This window comes from Echiichthys vipera (genome assembly GCF_963691815.1).
Source record: "Echiichthys vipera genome assembly, chromosome: 6".
In the NCBI taxonomy this organism is placed as follows: domain Eukaryota; kingdom Metazoa; phylum Chordata; class Actinopteri; order Perciformes; family Trachinidae; genus Echiichthys; species Echiichthys vipera.
The window spans coordinates 22911924-22933285 of record NC_139831.1 but is presented as its reverse complement, the minus strand read 5'-3'; the positions used below and the strand labels follow the sequence as shown (position 1 = coordinate 22933285).

At 42.1% G+C, this 21362-nt stretch overlaps 1 protein-coding gene across 1 annotated transcript in view; it reads right to left on the bottom strand.

The window, feature by feature from the left end:
• tenm1 (teneurin transmembrane protein 1) overlaps positions 1-16364 on the bottom strand; it is a gene marked incomplete at both ends in the record, with an annotated part of 163404 nt that extends 147040 nt beyond the window's left edge. Inside the window, 2 exons of the mRNA XM_083914792.1 lie at positions 11748-12071; positions 16148-16364. Coding sequence (XP_083770918.1) covers positions 11748-12071; positions 16148-16364 — 541 coding nt within the window. The remainder of the gene's footprint in view (positions 1-11747; positions 12072-16147) is intronic.
• Between the last annotated feature and the right edge of the window lie 4998 nt (positions 16365-21362).

Below are 21362 nucleotides of genomic sequence, written 5' to 3'. Positions count from 1 at the left end.
TACGAATCAACAACGCATGAATCTAACCTTACTTACCATTTACTTGTCCAAGTCAGCTAAGCAGGATTATGTTTGAAAGAAACAATACATTACATTTTTCCTTCCTCCGTTATTTCCATGTCTGTTACATTGATTATCAATTGTTGAGGATGCTTTTTTTTGCCTGGAACAGCTTAGTGCCAGTCTTTTACCCCAATCAGTGATGCAATAGTGGGTAAACATAGGTAATAGGGTATGGCTACCTCTTTTTATGGGGATTAGCTGTATAACCACTTATCAGCTAAAAGACATTGGAATAGTGTATATAAGAGAGTATTCCCACTTTCTCCTTGGTAACCTATCTATCTACACATTAGTAAAACCCACATCATCAACTACCACTATACCATTAAAGCTTCTTGAATCTTGAATCTTGAATTAGTGGGCATCAAATGTATATATGAGTTTCCCAACAAGTTAGCTAAAAAGTCAGCTAGTGACAGCGCTTTTGACCAACTCAGGGACCTAGGATTAGCTTGATTAAGGATCTAGCCGCTAACCAACCTGATCTTGCAGAAATACCTGAAATTACCACAACCTCTTAACACCGCAATTCAGGATGGTGGCACTTATAAAATTATGTGCCAGGACGACAGAAACATTTTACATTGAGGAATAGATTATGGCGCGTGGTGGTGTGGTGGTAAGCACTGTCGCCTCACAGCAAGACGGTTCTTGGTTCGAATCTGTGTGCCGTTTGCATGTTCTCCCTGTTCCTGCGTGGGTTCTCTCCAGGTTCTTTGGCTTCCTCCCACAGTCCATACATACAGGTTTTAGGTCAATTGATGACTCTAAATTGTCTGTAGGTGTGAATGAGAGTATGAACGGTTGTCTGTATGAACTGTGTACCCCATCTCACGTCCAATGTCAGCTGGGATTGGCTCCAGCTGGTCTCTTGGGTTAAAGTCCTGTGTTTTTCAGAACCATCCCCTGACCTACTTCCTATTTGGACTTCAATACAGGACTGTGTTGAACCAGGGAATTTGTGTGTCAACCGCAACAAAAGATCCTAATCACATAAGTACATAATTTTAACACAGCATTATGTGCCACCATCCCAGTGGTTAGAGGTCATTTGTCATTTCTTCCAGCAAAATCAATGGGGAGAAATGTGAAGCCTGCTGTTGTCTATCACTGGGAAATCAGTCCATTTAAAAAAAATGACTATAAATGTTGATGACAAAGCTGCCACAATTATCATAATTATTATTATAAATTAATGTTTCCTGCGGAATTAAAGGCTTGATGGGTGTATGGGGGATTGAGTTTTTTCCCTTTGAGCAAAAGTGCGGCATTACTTGCACAAGCAAACATTAAAAGAAAGGTGTTTGAATAGAATAGAAAGCAATTATAAACATATACAGAATACAATTTCCAATACAATAAAACATTTTTAAAGGGTTGTCTGCATGTGCTCTCTCAGAATCTTGCTCTACCTAATCTCTTCAATGTCTGTGCGCACGTGTGTGTGTGTGTGTGTGTGTGTGTGTGTGTGTGTGTGTGTGTGTGTGTGTGTGTGTGTGTGTGTGTGTGTGTGCGCGTGTAAGTGTGTGTGTGTGTGTGTGTGTGTGTGTGTGTGTGTGTGTGTGTGTGTGTGTGTGTGTGTGTGTGTGTGTGTGTGTGTGTGTGTGTGTGTGTAAAGTATGAACTGAATATTATCCACCTTGGCCAGATTCACCGTACCGGCTGGTGTTGATCCGATTCAGCTAGTACACACACATTGGAAGAAAAACATCTGTTTGGAACAAAACACACTCACACACAGACATGAATACAAAGTGCACATGGACACACAAATATGCTGTGCACATCCATTCACACACACTCACACACACACACACACTCAGCCACTGCTTATGCACGCACATATACACTATTTGGAAATGGCATCGAGCATCTGTTTGAACAGCTCTACGCGTTCATTTTTTTGTGAAATTCTGGCAAGAGCCCTGCATCGGCCATGAGAAGCTTTTTTACTGCAGCAGGGTGACCGGGTGACTGAGCAGCCGTCCAATTGTCTGCACACACATGCACACATTTTCAACTGTAGACTGTGCAATGCAAATTGAGTACCACCCCCTCCCTCTGACACAGCCACTCTCTTTTCCCAAGTCAACCATAAAAATGCTCATGCTTTTAGCGGCATTCGGAGGCATTTTAAGAAGCTATTTATTTAACAGCATGATTATCTATCTGGTGTTAGGGTGATCTATCTAGCAAAGTGATTGGGTGCGCTATTAACGTCCTCGCCTCTGGCACAGGTGGCAGCTGCTCAGAGGACATGAAAAAAAGGGAAATGACTACTATTGGACATATTTGTGATATTTTCAATATTTCCATATCAGCATCCAACACCCTCTTTCAAAAATAAAATGATTTAAATAAATGCAGCTCGCTTGAATGCTGATGGCCTTGGGATAATTCCATGTATTGTAAACATGAAGGTGACGTCATCGGTCATGTCTCATCTTAACAAATGTATCTCTTCAGGGGGCGCCAGTTTAGCATTTAGCATGTACATACATCACATCAATGTCACTTGACAAAAGCACCCTATTTGTATTACTGACAGCTTGGTTGGGGCCAAGTTGTGTAAATCTTTGGTGTGTTTGCATGCATGGGTGTGTGCAGAGAACAGAAGAGGGAGAAAAGGAGAGACGGTGACAGCAAAATAAACAGAGATAGAGAGAGCGAGGGCTCCAAGGCAAAGAGAGTAAAGCCAAGACCTGGAGGAGTTTTTAGTTATTTACATATGCAGATTCTGGTCACCCCAGATCCCTACCCTCATCAAGAGAAACCAATTAAAACTCTCTTCATTTAATGTTTACCTTAATTAACCGTAACAATTAATGGCTTTCTGAAGTCCTGTTGTGCCTTTTTCAATTAAAAGCTGCCTGTGACAAAGGTTGCAATGCTATAAATCATACTGACAATGCTCGAGTGAGCAGAAGAAGTCCATCATCAAGTGAATGAATAAAATAGACATCACTTTTTTTTTCATTTGGGTTTATAGTTCAACCCATACCTTAAAAAGTGAATTTAGTGATGTGTGTTCATGTATGTGAATGTGCACACATGGGCATGTGTTTGTGCAGGTGTCCAGTCGTCCAACCAGTAGCACTATACTGGTCTGCAGATTGTTGGGTGAGACCCAATAGACCATTAGCTGTCTGTAGCTGCCAGGGTTGAGAGCTGATAATGACAGGTGGTGTACACACCCTGGAGGTCTGACAGGCTCAGGGCACCGTGCCATGCAACAACAGGCTTTACTACTGGCACCAGGGCTGTGAAGGCAGCCTTTAACACTGGCACAAACGCAGCCATGGCAGAAGTATCCCTGGCAGTATCAGGCCGGCTGTGTTGGAGGAACAGCTATTACTACAATCAGTTAAACTAAAATGGCAGCCACTGTTAATGACTGGGAGACAACTACACTGCCATTACTATCACTGACATCCTCTTGGCAAATGCATTCAATCCCTTTGCAGGCTCAGATGACAATTCTGATTATCAGAATAACAATGAACCTGTAGTTTTGCGATTCAGAAGAGTTTTTCCCCCCCAGCAGAAGCCTGCTCTGTGACAGGCCCCATTCATCCACACTGAGGATAGTATTGTGCAGCATAGAAAGGTTCTGATTTGCTTACCTTTCTTTTCCTTTCACCATTATTGTTCAATTAGGCTTTTTCGGTGCCCATACATAAAAGCGTCTTTTCTTTATGCTAGTCCCTAGAAAAACCTCAGGCGATCTAAAAAAATAAATAAATAAATACATTCTATGATGAAAGTATATAATATCTTCCACCTCTCCATACCAACCATTTCCTTGCCAATCAAGTTGTGTTGTGGCTGCATTTTCTAAAATCCCTTCAAGATTATATGCCCCACTGACCCTTCACACACACAGAACGCAAAACAGCAAGAGCATGTGTGGGCATCTGAGCGTGTGTGTGTGTGTGTGCGTGTGTACGTCCCTACAGTGCAGGCACCTTTGTGTCCACCGCCCCCTCAGCCTCTCTCCCCCGGTGCAAAACACTCTGATTTGCACTAATCTCTCGGTACACTCTCAGGGCTATTGTTTCTTTCTGCTGTGAGCTGATTCATGTGCCACTCACCGGGCTCTCCTCTCATTTTAATACTCCAACAGGGCTTAGAGCTAAAAACTGTTTTAAGCCAGCGTATTTAACTGTTTATCAAAAATACATGAAAATCTAAATATGCGTGCCTCTGCTGTGTAGGTGATCGTGGAATTGTGCGGGATGTGGCCGCTTGTTAAAATGGCAACTTTTGGTTGGACTCTGTGATGTTTCCATTGCACAGATTATGTATACAGATAACTGGTAGGCAGCCGGTAGACAATGTGAGATGAAAGCCACGGTTGATGTTCTGATTTGATGACTGTTGCCATGGCAGCAAGATGAGGATGGAGGAGGGGCTTAAGCATTCACAGAGAGTGACAGAACGGAAAATGATCTCTCTTGCTCCCACTTTCTCTCTCTGTCACGCACACATAAACACACACAGACCACACATACAAACGCATGTACCCCCCCCCCCCCCCCCCCGCCCTAATCAACCAGTAGTACAGTCCAGTAGGTCTTTGTGTGGATCAGTGAACTCTAAAGGTCCATCATTACGACAACAGGGTGGGATCCAATTTTCTGACAGCTTGTCATGAACAGAAGCTGGCATGGCTAACTGTGTGATGAGACTGCTAATAAAGAGAGGGAAACTATACCACTGCATTGTTGCTACAATGAGGCACCTGGCGAATTCATGGCAGCTCTTCAGCCTCTCCTGTATGGCTGAACGGGCGGTTCAATAAAAACGGTTTCTGGCTCCAGCGGACGTGTTTATAGCATTTCCTCTGGCCAAGTGCGGCACCAGGGTTAAGTTGATCATCTCTCACTCTGGTAAAATAGCCAGGGGAGTCTGTGTACCACTAGATCAACTCTACAACTTAAAGACCCTAAACGTTACAGCTCAGATGATCGATATGGCACTGAGCAATGTTCTTTACGAGCTAATAGACAAATCCATTCCTGCAAAACCCCTTGGGCCTTGGGAAGGCAAGAGGGAAGTACGCGGCTGTTTGCCTGGTGTTGTCACTTAGCCCTCCGCTTACACAAACACGCAAACACACTAGGAAAGTTAAAGGAGACAAAAGGATGCAGCTCGCGTGTCTGTGCAAGCCCATATGTGTGGTTGCATTGGCACATCTGATGATGTGTCTATTTCTGAAGGTACTGTAGTTTCCTGAATCCGCTAAAGTTTTTTAATGGCTGCAGAGCTGCCAAAAGGAGATTTGTGTCTTCCAACATCAGAGGGAGGAAAAACACACAAAAAACATTTTATTCACATTGCTAAAATGCTGTTATCTGACACTTTTGGTCAAGGGAGCTTACAGGAATCATTTGTAATTCCCTCACTATCTTATTAAAAGTCCAGATTTCTTAAAAAAGTCAGAATTGCATCTTAAAGTATCCTGAAATTCTGATTCCCATCTGAAATGACATTCTGTGTAACACCTGTTGTTTTTTCAACAGCTTCCATTAGTCCATCTCAATTGTATTGTATTCCAAATGTAGCCTTAACACAAATGATTGGTAGCTAAAATTAAAATCAGTATAAAAGCTCAACCTCGCCAAGATTTTCTGATGATGGCTCTCTAATATCCTGTGCAATGTCTTTACTTACCAGCAAGCCTCTCTGTCTTCCTATCTTCTCTGTGCCCTCCCTTTGTCTTCCTCTGTGCCGTATGCTTGCTCATTAAACCGTAAGGTCAGTTTTTCACTCCACTCACCCACCCTTTGTCTTGACGCCCTTGCTAACCTTCTGCAACACTTACTTGAACACAGCTTGGCCAAACTTGACTGCAAAACTTTGGCACATCATTATAAAAATAATGGACCTTGTTTATAAAAGATATGAGGGCCCTTTATGACATTGTGCAGTCCCCCAGGCACCTGAACTACCTAGTTTATAGCCAGAATGTAACATTTATGTTTAAGGTAACATTCATGCTTGTCTTATTTCAAAGCAAGGACAACAACTACACTGTGAAAACATATTCTAAATGACTTTTTTTTAAGGTCTAATGGAAGCAATCTATTTCGGGACAATATGCCTCATTTAGTGTTGGTATAGACCTGGCAGGCATCTGTACTCAGGGTACAGAGTAACTTACAGAGTAACTTTTGCACTCTCATTCAAGGCAGACAACATTCATTTAGCTTACCCTTCATTCATTGGATAAGCATATTTTAACAAGTTGAAATAATAAGGAAAGATGTGAAAAAAGTCCTCTGCCCCTTTCTCTAAATTGTAAAGTACATTTTGAAATTCTAACAAGTGATGATTTGCTAATGAGACTCTCATCTTCTCAGGTATATTTTTCTATTTCAGTATTTATATTGTCACGAAAATATAACCAATCTATATCAGAATTTCCCATGTATTTGTCCAACCAAAAGTCCCAGTCCAAATCCTAAATGGTTTCAGTTTACAAAGATATGAAACAGTGAAAAGCAGCAAATTTTAAGATTTTAGAAGGAAAAACTAGCAAGCTGTTGGCAGGTTTGCTATCTATCTTGGGCAATTCCACTGCTGAAAAATGCACGTTTTACACATTAACAAAAGGAATTAATTTTTGGAAGCAAATTTGTTTGAGAAATGAGTGTGCTGAAATTGAATTCAAGAGGCACAAGCTGTCAAGCTTATATAAATTCATGTTTGATGACAATTAACAAGAAAGGGACTTTGCCATTTAAATCACTTTGCCATCGTTGAGTGTTAGATTACATCCTAGGGTTTTAGCAACATCCTGATTTAAAATACTCATCTACTATCAGCCTGTTGAATAGAGAATCATAATATTCCAAAAATAAAAACTTAGGTGAATATTAATTCACATTTTTATTCATTCATATTTGTTATGTTATGTATTGTAATGCTGTTTTAAGTTTGGTTTGCTTGTTGTTTGTACAATAATACAGTGTCACTGCCGGGTCTGATCAACAGATGTGGGCTTACATGTCTTGATGTGGGGGGATTACATCAACACAGAACCACTTTCAAAAGGCTTGATTGCTAACTTGGGAACTATAAATGTTTGAGGCAATTTGAAAACCCATTTTCTTCAAACCATTATCTGCAGTGTATGGCGGAAATGGAACACTCAAACCTTTCTAGTGTATTAATTTAGCACTGTGATCAGACAGTTATAAGGGAGTTTTCAAGTTTTAAAAAAAAATGGACGTCCTGCGGCCAATCAGAATCAAGTGCTTACTCAGGCTGCGGTAATTACACAGATATTTGCATTTTAGCACAGAGAGTTATCTACTATAATGAGTGATAGAGCCTTTCATTGGACTGCTGTTTGCCATTGCCTTAGAACCCTTTCAGCTCAAAGGACGATACATGAAAAGTGCAGTCATGTAAAACCAGGAGGCTGTCTGCTACATGCCAATGTGTCAATCCCAAAAGTGAAGGAAAAAGGATAAGCTAAAAAGATAGACAAAGGCCTGTAGTAAATCTACAAATGATTAAACTAATGAAAAAGTGGACAATTAATTAGCATCTCATTATAGGACAATGTTGTAACCCAGATAATAAAGCTAATATAGGATTTTTTTTGTATTCCACTCTGCAGTAATTCAGAAGACGGACACTGCTCTCTCTCTCTCTCTCTCTCTATCTCTCTCTTTTTCTTTCTCTTTCTCTCATCAACCCTCTTCTTCTTTCTGTCAGAATTTATTTCAAGACTTGTATGAAGTCTTCTTGCCATAGCAAGGTTGGACAACTAGTGGGGATGCTTTGGATACAGGTAGGCTATAAACTGTTCCTTATAAAGAGATAATTAAAAACCCCACATGACTTCCTCTAAAACCATGAATTTCCATTATATTTCATGTTTGTGTACAGATTAAACAAACAAGTTGCAATTAGCATGTGAGGCTAGTTACTCTTTTCATTCAGTAAGCTAATCCCCTCCTAGCTCTAGCTCCACATGCAATAAACAGACAAGAATCGGTGTTAAACTTCTCATCTAATTTTCGCCAAAAAGAATACAGTAAATATATTTCTCAGAATGCACTAAGCCTAGCTTAGCATAAAGACTGGAAGCAGGGGGAAACAGCTACCCTGGCTTATTACATAGTTCAAACATATGGTTAGTAACACCTATAAAGCTCACTAATTTGCACAAAACATTTAGCTAAATTCATACAAGAATGGAGATATTTAAAAAATAGGCCAAATTTTGTGGAGTGACTTCTTGAAGTTTTGTGTGATGGATTGTCGGATTTATTGTTGTAAAAAAATAGCTATAAAACCACACAACTTTTTCTAAAATCATAAACTGTCATCCTAACATTTCATGTTTCTGTTCAGATTTAACAAACAGTACACAATAAGCTACAAAGGCTAGCTAGTTTCTCCCTTACTCCAATCTTTATGCTAATAAGATAATGGCCTTCTAGCTATATATATATATATAAATATATATATATATATATATATATATATATATATATATATTTATATATTTCTCAAGAATTCAAACTATTCTTCAGTATTTAGCATTGCAACATTAGCAGCATGTGTGCATGTTGTCTGGTATAGCTACATTTTTTTCAAACATGGGCAAGGTCCCTGAGGCCCAATCAGATTCCAGTTTTGTGTTTGTAAATAATATTTAAATATTATGCACATGATTGTCCAAATACTTCTGGCCACATAATGTATGAGTGTGTGTATCGTTCTGTACAACAGTAAACTCTAGCTGAACTACACTACTACTGCCAATCTCCGGTGTACTTTCGTCAATTCAGGTGTTGATGTTTTCCTGAGTTTGTCAGCAGTTCCTACTGGTGCTTTAGAACGCCCACAGCCTTCCTCAAGGGAGGTGTCAAAGTTGGACATGCACCTCCTGCCCACCAACCCATCTCTCTCTCACACACACACACACACACGAAAGACGGTAAAGACAGACATATGTACAAACATAGCTTCACAGATACTTAATTTCTTACCCATTCTTAATCTGTCACTCCCTTACACTATTTTTCTAACACTCAAATACACACACACACACACAAACACACACCACACACACAAACACACAAACACACACACTGACTAAATTGACTTGTCAGCTTCAATCAGACCAGGAACAAAAGGATTCCTGCCAGTTTGAAGCTGACATCATTAATGGGTTTGGGAGGGAGCGAGCTCTGAAGACAAAGGGAGTGCAAGGTCGGGCTGACTTGAAATGCACTTTCATTTTGGCAGGGACGTTAGCTTTTTGATTTGAGCCCCTTTTCCGCCGACATTTTTTTGCGTGTGGCTCTAACTTTCATTATCACTCGGAACAGAGGGGCGTGTGAGACTTTGTTGTGCTGATGGAGAGAAATGTGACATCCATAATGCATTTCCTATTAGAGGATGCCACGCATGGACACACCTGGCCACGTGTCAGAGGGAGATGGACAGGAAGAGGATGAGTATAAACGGTGTGTTGGTGGTGAAAGGGGGGGAAAAGAAGGTTGCCGAGATAAGATACTAATGCACGAGAAAACGCAGAGAGAGGGGTGAAGCTCGAGTGAAAGGAAGAACCTGTTCTTGAGAGTGATCGTGTCACGGTTTGGAGAGCCATAGGACAGACTGCACAGCTCCTCGTGTGACATATGAAATCCACGCTTAAACCAGCTTTCCTGGTGCATTGTAGAAGTAAAGCCAAATGCTTTGATCATTTAAATCCTCTCCTCTCACTTCTATGACTTCATCCGTCCTCATTTGCTTCTGTTTCCTCTGCTGCATGCCCATCTGAACCCCCCACCCCCCTTTGCAGCTTTCATTCTGACCCTGGGTGAAGATGGTGTCCCTCATCTCAAATGGTAATAACTTTGGTCCATATGCACACAGCCATCACAAATTGATTACTGTGTAATGCTGCAAGCACTCCCACTCTCTCACCCTCTCCTCTTCCATCTTGTGATTTTGTACGAGGCTGACTCCATGTCCAATCCTTCTGCCGTTTAAACAGCATCCCTGGATGCATCCCAAACATAAACAACCACATCCTAAACTCTCTGATTCCCTCTAGCTCGCTGATCCTTCTCTTACCATGCCTAGGTTATCTCCCTCTCCCACCGTCTTTCTCTAACACTCACTTGAAACCTCCTTCACCTGTTTTACCCTCAACAACTCATTCTCTTTTATTCTCATTCTAATTATACCATTATATTACCATTTCTTTTCTCTCATTAGCATTTTTTGTTATCCCTTTCTCTTATTCTCCCGCTCTCTAATTCTCTTTTCCCCCCTCTCTGTCTTTCTCTATCACCCTTCCTTTTCTCAGCCACTGAATGCGTTCCACCTTTTTTTGCGGCACATAAACAGACAGTGCCCTTGGGGATGGGTTGGAGGGCTCTGTCTTTGTTTGTGTGCACCTCTAACTCTCCATCTGCGGGGAGCCGAGCCAAGCCCAGCAGTTGAAGACAGATAGCTGGCACCATCCCAGATTTTTCTCTAGTTGGCCCCATGTCTTCAGCCCTGCTTCTCAACTTCTCCTTTCTTAAGACTTCCACTATAGTCTTCCCACAGAGTCAGCCGCCCTCAGGCAGTCAGTCAGGTACTGTAGACGCCTGACCCCAACAATTTTTCTTTTCCTCCAAGCCTTAAACCTAAATCTGCTTCAGCGTCCAATGGATATTCAATCCTTTCCAAGCCATATACTGCGGACATCACTGGACTTCCCTCAGGCTCCATCCCCTGTCAACCCCATGTTCACCTCCAATACAAGCTCACTTCAGAGACTAAATAACCAATAGCACATTTTCTGTATCCAGCCACATCAAAGAGTATGTAGTATGTAAGCATTAGCAGTAGTTTAAAAACTAGGACCTTCAATCAGGTAATTGCCTGAGGCTGTAACTTTAAGTCCAACGGAAAGGAAAAATACTTTTTTCCAGTTTTAATCCTGTGTCCCTGTGTTAATTGTTAATGTATCTTTTGATATATGCCAAATACATGTCAAAAATCAGTGGCAGAGTATTCTTACATCAAAATCCCTGTGTTTTCTCTTCCTGTAAAATGGAACATATTCGAACGATTGGTGCACCTGCACACAGGGGCGTTTACAAAAATTGAATCCAATCACATGAGACTTTGGACAATCAGCTACTAACTAGTCGTAGCAGTGAACAGAACAAATGGCGAAAGATAGTAAGAGATGTGTGTTTGGATATCTATGAGCAAAAACTGTGTTTTCCTTTTGCTGAGGTCTATTTCATGGTGGCTTTGCGAGTTTTTGCGTCTCTACAGCGTGGGAAGTACATGCAAACTTTTGCCTGCAGGCGGATGTAGATTCAAATGCGAAGGATTTCATTTAAATCCCTCTTGTAACTTCACAATGTTCGACTTAAGACACTATAACTTTAGTGACACGCAAACCTGGAAAGGTGTTCTTTTATATGTTGTGTTTCATTTCATTACTTGGTTAATTCTTCTCTTAATAAAACGATACTGAAAGGATTTACCTAAAAAACGGTCATACACAAGAAGAATGACCTCAACACACAATGCATGCTAATTACAAACACAGCTATTAATCATTGAAGGTGCACTGCATTATTTGCTAATCTCCCCTGGGCATTGAGCATAGTGATGGGCAATTCCCTTGTGGAGTAAGAAGATATTTCACTCACCATTGTCAGGCTCAGACTTCCTGTCATGCTCAGTGTCAGTGAGAGACAGGGCGGAGTTGGCGCGGCTCGTCAGGCAAGAGCTCTGCTCAGACTTCAGGCCGCGCATCCACATGTGCTGCAGGCCGTGAGCAGGAGAGGGGTCCACTTCCGGCTCTGTGTCCACATCTGAGCCGACGCCCAGGGAGTAGCGGCTGTGGACGTGAGCGGCTGGTCCAGAGCACAACGCTTCCTCCTCCTCCTCCTGATGCTGCTGCTGCTGTTGCTGCTGTTGGTGGATGTGGTAGTCTGGGCTCCTCATCTGCCCAGCTTTGCAGAAGTCTAAATCTAGAGCAGTAGGAGGGGGAGAGACATATAGATTGAGATCATCATCGACGTAGAGCTGTAAAGCCTCTAATACCGGCATGTGTTTTTATTTGCCTGAGCCTCTAAGCTGACCAGGTGTTTGTTAGAGGCAGGCATTTACAAGTCAAACACAGAACATCTCCCAAATTATGTCAAGAGGCAGGCTGCTATTTGAATAACCCTTTTTTTTTTTTTACAAGTTTTGCAGCAGAAGCCCAATCAAAATACCACCCTGGATTTTTCTTAACCGTTTGCAGTGAAGCTATATCCTGTTCAGGCTGCCTGATGTGTGTTATTGAGCTTGAGATGTATTGAACTGCTGCTCAAACAGAGCACTGATCTCATCTATATTCTCCTTGGTGGGGTGAAGAGATCAGATAAAGATCAAACCTTATTAATATTGACTCAGACTGAGGGAAAAATTGAACCTCATATGCTTTCAGGTATTAGAACACCCTCCATTCCCAAGCATCAACCTGTTATCTGAGAACATCAGATATACTGTGTTAGTCCTCTGGTTACACTTCAATTCAATTCAATTCAATTGAGCTCTACCTTTTTTTTTTCCTGGAGAGGCAGTTGAGTAAATTTTCTTCCTCGGCACCTGAGTTTTCTGTTTAGAATGTATAAGTGGAAGTGATGGAACTGATGGAATTTTAACAGTATAAATTGAAATCTATGTAGATACTACTGCAGTCTGGTACATCGACTCCACTAAGAACTCAGGAAAGAAAGACTTTCTCTTCTTCTCACTTAGTGCAGTTAATATATGTGTGTTAGGTCGGGTCCTTTGAACACAAACCACCGTGTTCCAATGAGAGCCACAGTCCTGTTGACCACTCCATTGACCAGCGATGTGTCCTGCTGTGCCTGTTTGATGGGGTCAAGACCAACTGTGGCTCAGACACTGTTCTGCTGGAATTAAACCGGCACAAGATTGGTCACCACTACACACTACTGTTTAGCTCAAATTGGCTGCAAGAGGGCAATTCAGCAGCAAATAGGCTATATCCCCGTGGCAAGAAACATGTATTGACTGTAAACTGAAAAGCTGTCCTTTTCATTTTGAAAGGAATTTATAATAGGAGAAAAGGTTTTAGCATGTTATTAGATGGAAACTCATTTTTTATAATAACTTCCCATTTCCTGCCATTACAGTCAGCCGCTCCAGACTCACTTCTGAGAAAAATTGACTATTTATATATTTGACACTACTTTCACCCAATGTTGTACACTGGAGATCAAAATTATAGAACAAAGTATTATGGTTGATTTATTCTAAAATATTGTTATTTTTTATCGTTCAGAGTTTGATAGAATATCAGTTGTGGCTATGCTACTGCTGTACTAGCATGTTCTCTTAAATAACCAAGGCAAAAAAAAAACAATAACCAATGTGTCAGAAGAAAAGATTTCAACAATGTTTTCTTCTATAGGATCCAAAAATGAACAGGAAGTGTAGAGGCCACAGCTTTGAATGACTTCAGCACATCTGCGCCCACAGGACATCAGTAGTTTCTCACACTGCTCTGGTTTGATCTGGGTCCATTCTGACTCAGTCTCTTCCACAGTTCACTCACTGGAGTGGGTTTATTAGACATTACTTTGTCGCCCAGGATTTTCTGGAGATTCTCTATGTGTTTTTTTAGCTTCAAAGATCTGTTTTGCAGTGTGACGCGGGGCATTGTCTTACATGAAAATTGCAGCTGATTGGGAGACAATTGCAGTGAAAGAGGTTCACATAAACATTTGCATTCACGCTGCCTTGTAGCTGTATAAGAGCTCCAACTCCTGCTGCGGAAAACATCCCCCAGACCATGACATGACATTACTGAAGTTCAATTTATTTGGGTCTGATGGGAAACATTATTCAGCATCAGAATGGGGACGAAGTGTGTAAAGAAGTCAGTTAAATTTGGAGGAAGTGTCAGAGTCCATATCTTAACCTCAAAGAGAACCTCTCTATCAAATTCACAGTATTTTAGAATAAATCATGTATTAATAAGTTGTTCTCTAATTTTGGTAGGTACTTGTCATAGGCAAAAATCAGAATAGCTGCCAAAATCATCTACAGTCCTGGATGTAATGGAAGACAAGCTCATCTACATGGTATATTTCCACCATTTCACCAAGACCCCTTTTCCATAGTGAGCAAACTGCGAAACTGCCCTATGGCCCCAAACTTAGAGGGGTCCCGAAACGTATGTCAAATGGTTTGTGATAATTGTCTCACAATTTTAATGGACCCTTTTTGTCAGTTTTGTGCTCATACATTGTATATTTCTAAATCAATGTGTTTAATCAAATTAACACCCAGCCAATCTGGGGCCAGGCAGTACAAAATGGGACAAAAGGGGGTGAGGTTAAAGGAGGCAAGAGCTCATTCTGCCCTTATTTTTATCGTGTGCTCTTAGCAAAAAGCTTAATGAACATTAATACTGAGTTTTGTCTCAGGAATAACTATATATATATATATATATATATATATATATATATATATATATATATATATATATATATGTTTACTCAGATTACTTCTACTTATTTTCCTATTATTCTACTTACTATTACTTCAAAATACTAAAATCGATATACTGTAACTCATATCTGGTTTTATGAATAAAATGTTGAAAAGTGTAAATTCATTGATTTGAGTTGATTTATAGGCAAACTTAAGCTAGTTATTGTGGTTAGCTGTGCTGAAGGATGATCATGGGGCCATGGATATATCCATCTAGTATCTCTCTTAACAGAAAAATATGTTGGCTAGAGACATGGACAGTAAGAGCAAACAGATGATGTTGGATTAAATGGACAGAGAGGAATGTGTAATATTAAGGAAAACTAACAGCTGGGAAGGAAGGAAGGAAAGGAAGGGAAGAGAGGCCAAGATGTGACGTTTAAAAGATGAAGGAAAATATGAAGAACATGGGTGGGGAATTAGAGGAGAAACAAATTGGCTGATCTTTGTCAGGAACAGCGTAATCCATTAAAAATGTCACTTGAGGCAATGTCCCCCCTTAACAGTTGGTTACTTAGGTAGGGTATGCTATATATAACTCTGTTGCTCAAAGATGAACAGATGTGCTTCTCAGAACCGGCTGCCATTGACATTTCAAAGGCTGCTTTGGGGGGTCTTTCGCACCTAACCATATGACACTGATGGCAGGGGATGTTGTTTGTTATGGAAACAGAAAGGCCGTAACTGTTAAAAAAGGCAAGCGCTCTTTGACACCACAATGCTGTGGAAGACTTGATGATGACTAATGGCCATCTCTGCATGGCAAACAATACAACAAAATCCATAGAGGGTGGCATTCAAACCACGATATCCTCTGAGCAGCCTGCTTGTCAAGAGTTGTAACTGTTGTGAATGGCTAATGTTGCTTGTTAGCATGGTGGGTAGGTCTTGCAGAGTAGCAGGGGGTTGGGGTAGCTGAAAGAGTATCTATTGATCACCATGAACCATGCACAGCGGAGTTGTCCTGATGAGGTGTGGCTTCTCTCTTAACACCACACATGACCTGCATAAAGGCCATCCATCACAGCGCGCACTGGCCCATTTGTCCTCCTGTCACCGGCAGGGAAGAATTTTATGGTGTGTTTGTGTCAACGTGTGTGTGTGTGTGTGTGTGTGTGTGTGTGTGTGTGTGTGTGTGTGTGTGTGTGTGTGTGTGTGTGTGTGTGTGTGTGTGTGTGTGTGTGTGTGTCTATGTCAGCATGTGTCTGTATCTGCAAATGTGTGTGTGTAATGAAGGGAGGTGTTCCACCCCAGGTGAGGCCACAGAGGTTTGGGGTTGACCTAGTTTAGCTGTGGGAGAGAAATATCACATCCGTGGAGAAGAGGTAATTGGCTGCCTCCGACTGCCCTTCTGGCTCATTGTGGACTGTAATAGGTAATTCACATAGGCCCTTTTAAACACCTCAGTGTGTTTTTCTGTGTGTGCATGTCCGTGTCTACAATATGTGTGTCCATTTGTGCTCATATACAGTGTTTTCGCAACTATGGATGTAGTCAGGTTAACAGATCCATCCTGGGCATGCCCTGAGCGTGGTACCTGGCTGGGGTTGACTGTAGTTGCTTTGTCTTTCCCGGTGTGATCCGAGGGTGAGGCGTAGCTCATGCGTGTAGTCAGGCAGGGTTTCACGTGAGGTGTAGGAGCGATGGTGGGCACGGCCATCTTCGCTCTCGTCAGATGAGCTTGTGTAGGACATCTCCATCTCATGGCGTCCCTTGGACAACGGCTGGTAGGGTTTACTGTCCATCTCCTCCATGGCTTGAAGGGCTCTGCTTAGTCACTCAGCACAGCCACAGCACAGAGCACAGAGTCTGGAAGTGAAAAAGATGGAGGGGAGGAGGGAGGGGGGTATAGTGATGGAGGTGGGTAAAGACAGCAGGGAGGACGAAGGATGGGCCAGAAAATGAAAATGAAAGAGAAACAAGGGATAGAGAGAAAAATAGCAAGTCTGTTATTGAACACAGTGGAAACTAAATTGCAACATCTGCTCATTCCAATTACAGAGGAAATTCATAAAGAGTTTTTGGCGTCTTTCATATTTCACACCAAAGGTTAGTTCCAAATCAATACGCTCAGAAGGGACCATGGTGGCCATTATGTCCGGACGTGTTTGAAGAGAAATTGGTTAAAATCAAGCACAGCTCTCTGTTCTGTCAATTGTGGTTTCTGTTTTCTTCAGCTTCTGTAGTCTTTATCTCTCTTTTACAGACAACCGTTGACAAGTTACGGATAAATCAACAAATTTGTAGCCGAGCCCAACGTCCGTCCGTCTCATTAAACACTGTGACTCACTAGATTCCAAAGTAATGATAATACACTATTAGACACTAGTCTTTACAGTGTCATTGCCCTTCCAAATGGTGTAATGATAAATCAGTTCTATTCAGCTAAGATTCTCTTGTTCTTCTCTCAACCACATCAAAATCTATTTCTGATAACGTCTGGCACAATATGCTTATACCGCCATAACTAATGATTGATCGGGACAACGATTAGAGCACAGAAGAAGTGATTAGAAAATACTTCATTCATATTAGTTCTCTTTCACCATGCCCTGCCCGAGGCCTTTCCAGCCTATTTCCTGCAGATATAAAGCTTCTAAATGGAGCTTGAGAGGGTCATTGCTCATAGAGACAAAGTGCTATGGTATTGACCTCTTCAGGGAGTCCTGTAGTCCATATATCAAAGCCATTAGAGCGTGCCTGCTCAATACCTCAGAGATCTGCAGCACAGGGTGATCACCACTAGTCTGATACAAGTTTACAGCTGACCTTTCAACTTCTACAGTAATGCTTTTATTCCACCTGAAAGACTTCTTCCCGTGGCCTAGCGCTAACCCTCCTCATTCCTCATATGCATGTACACGCACAGAGACCGGTTTGCACGCACAAGTGCACACACACAGACCACCCACCAGCCCATGACAGCAAAAAGTCAAAAAATGGGCCAAGTCGTTAGAATGTTCGGCCCACACACATCCTCACCCCCTGCAGAAATGATCATAGCGCAGATGATCTGTTAAAGCTCCACACTGGTCTCTCCTACCATCCATCTTGTTTTTATCTCCAATGATAGCACAACAATGCCTTTAAAACACAACCATATTTTGCATCCAATTACCTGAGCAGTATTGAGACATACTGTATCACACACATCATCACAACATACAAACACTTGTGGTTCCATACAATCATGATGCCTTTCATTTTGATTGGCAGCAGTTATTGCCTGCTATTATCTCAGCTTCCCTGTCAGAATGGGATTGACTGGTGTCACCTTCTCTCTGGTATGGCGAGGAGCGAGTATACATTACCCCGTAAGCTCTGAGCTCGCTGCAGGCACTGACTGCTGTCTATCTCTACAGAGGCTCTCTGTCCTGTTTTATGTCTGTGACGCGCTTACATGCAAGTATGAAAGCATGCAACCTTGCACACAGGCGAGCCATCTTGTTCCCACATCGTGTGTGCACGTACACGGAATAGTGAAGTGAACATACGCTCAGTTCATGTAGTCCTGCTTGTATATCGACATGTACAATGTGAAGAACTGGTCTGGTTTTCTTTGAAACGCACCTCTTTTACTCCTCTTTCACAATCCTTCTTTCTTGTACCAGTCTGCCTCTGCTCTCCCTCCTCCCCTCTCATCCTTGCCTTACCTTACACGCTTTACCAACCTCCATCTAGTCCTCTGAGGCCCCTACATTTAGAGAAGTAAGCCTGCTGGCGGGGGTTATTCTCGCTAATTCTAGCCCACAGTGGGGTGCCCATTATGGGGTTTGATTCTTGGTTTTGATGTCAAAACCTGGAGGTTGTTTCCTAGAGCCAAGCACACTTCAAACAAGACACATGGGCGTTCTGTAGGACAAGCCTGCATGTGCCACCTGAGCACAACACTATCCTAGATTTGCAGTTGAGGAAAAAACACCTTGGGGTGTAGCGGGCGCCATAGGCTCGCTATTGGGTTACTATTCATAGAAAACACACTCAAGGACAGCCCTGGAAAGGTCTGATGATGTCAGAATAATTAGAATCATGCTAGAGTTAATTTTTAATACCGGGATCTTCAAAACCTTCACTACAAGTCTTGTATCATTTCTCTCATCATTTTTTTATGTACGTGTAGAGCAGGGAGGAATTCCTTAGTGAAGCTAACTAAGTGCTTGACTGATTGCATCACTATACTGCCAGTGACTTACAACTGATCTTAATCACCTCCATGCAAGACTAAAGTATGCAAAATTCATGGACTTCAATGATTCATACATTTCAACCTAACCACAATACAGTGCTGAATGTGTACTGTGTAAAATACTTATTTATTGATACTATACAGTCATCAGTCACTAAATACAGCACAAGAAAAGCTGTTGGACCATTTAAAAACTTTGAGATGCATCTCACGTGAGTTTGTTTACATTACAAATGGATTTTAATAATAAGTTGTATGCACTAATAATGCATGTATAGGTTATCGTGTGATTTTTTTTTTCCAATTTAATTCTAATCTATGATTCATCAGTGTGTAATGGTCTATTCTCTGCTTGGTTTAAAATTAATACAAAGTGACAACACTGAGTAAAACACATGCATCACATTACAGTGCCCCCCCCCCCTCCCCACACACACACACACACACACACACACACACACACACATACTCCCCTTCTTCTCTCAGCCTCTTATCACATTGTCTTTCACACACACACACACACTTGCACACATACCACACCACACAGGAGTGAAAATGCATGGCAGGCTACAGAGTTGCAATAATATCTAATGGGACTCTTCACCCACTTGATCCCCTCCTATCCATCCATTTGCTCAAACAGTGCGCCGCAGACCAGTGGGCTGCTTCTTTTGCAAATCTGCTTAGAGAAGTGATAGAGGCTCACATACACAGTTGCTTTTAAATAGGATTTACGCTCCGAGTCATCTCCAGAGGGGCGGGGTCCCTAAGATGTCCGACAACAACAACAATAACACAATGAGCACGGCGGAGACTGTCATGTGTAAAAGCATGGACCATGAGGACAAGTCAAAACCGATTTACACTTTCCAATCTTAAATGAATGCGCTGAAATCATGACGAACAGGAGGAGTGAGCATGCAAAATGGAAAATAGAGAGAGCCGAGAGAGTGGATTTGGGTCAGGCAGCGGCAGACAAATGGAGTTTCACGTTGGTATATAAACAAGGAAGATGGGGAGAGCAGAGTGCCATCCAACGATATTAACTCCTCTGATTATTGATACAGTATAGTTCCAGGATTACTAATACATTTCCGCCATGCAGAGAAAATCTTATTTTCATAACAGCCTGGAGACCCCCGGTGAGTAGGGAGCTACTATCTTTGTTATCTCTGGCCTTTGCACATTTCCACGAAGCTTGTTTGCAGAGAGGTGAGCTAATCCCGCTCACTAAACAGGCCTCGCAAGCCACGGGAATGATGATGAAGAAATATATCTGTGCTGTAGCTGCCGCTGCTGCAGATGCTCCGAAGTGAAGCCATGACAACCCCTATGTTGTTTTGCAGGTTTGTCTACCATTATGAAGGCTTAATCATCTGAAAGAATTGAGGCACAATCTGTAGCTGCAAATGCAGATCCAGGCTACAGGTCCTGCGGGAGTAAACAGAGAGCTGCAAGAGAGATGCCTCTCCTTGAGTGAGCGTATGTGCAAAGAAAAGCTATCTGTTCTATTCGTTAGCACTGCCATAGCTCCTCAGGCATGTCACAAGAACGCCTCAGACGAAAGGGGCCTAAAAGACCCCCAGGACCCTGTTTTACCTAAACCACCTGAAACACAACAAAACATTACACCGACAACTGGGTGCCCTCAGCGGATGCTGAGAGGAGGGCGGGAGGGAGGGATGAATGGAGAGGATAAAGAGAGTGATGGATAGATAATGAGAGATGGGGAGATTTCACAGTGAAAATGGGGGGAACTGAAGGATGGAGAGATTGCCAAGTGAGACATGGAGTGATAGAGGGTTTTAATTAGTGGATAAGGCCTAGCTATCTGTGGGCAGCGGCAGCACTCTCGTCACGTAGTTGTGCTTTCATAGCTGACCAAGCCTGAAATCTCTTGCTGCTAATGTCGAGTTTACCACCAGACCACATACTGTAGTGTATGCCCACACATACACACACACACACACACACACACAGATACACAAGCCTCGACCTCTATACAGTATTCCTGATAAGATTCAAAGATGAAACACACACGTACTGACAATCAGCCACAGAAGGACACACACTCAGTGCCCCCGCGCCCACACACACATAGCATTTCACACTAAACGGCAAACAACACACTTGAACGCCCACACGCTATAGAGAATCAACACAGTCTATACTGGCCTTTTCAGTAAAAAAAAAAAACATTCCTCTCTGTTTCCCTGCGCCACTGCAGTGTCTATTCCATTCAGCCTACCTCTATTATTCCTTACAGCATAGCACCCAAGGTTAATGCTTGTATGTACAAAGCAAGTCATATAGGTGATGCCACGCTTATATGGCGAGTCTGAATGTGGTGTCGGAACGAAAGCATAACCAAGAAGCAGAAGAAAAAGCCAGTGTGTCCACTCGCAGAGCAGATTGGTTCTTGTCAGGAACTGTCAGGAGCCAAGAAACCATCCTGGACCATTTTGACTATTTATAGCGGACATGAGTCAAATCCCACATCACCACCACATGCCTGAGCGGTGTGGAGAAATCCATAAGGTCCTGCACTATTCATGCCCTCTAAATG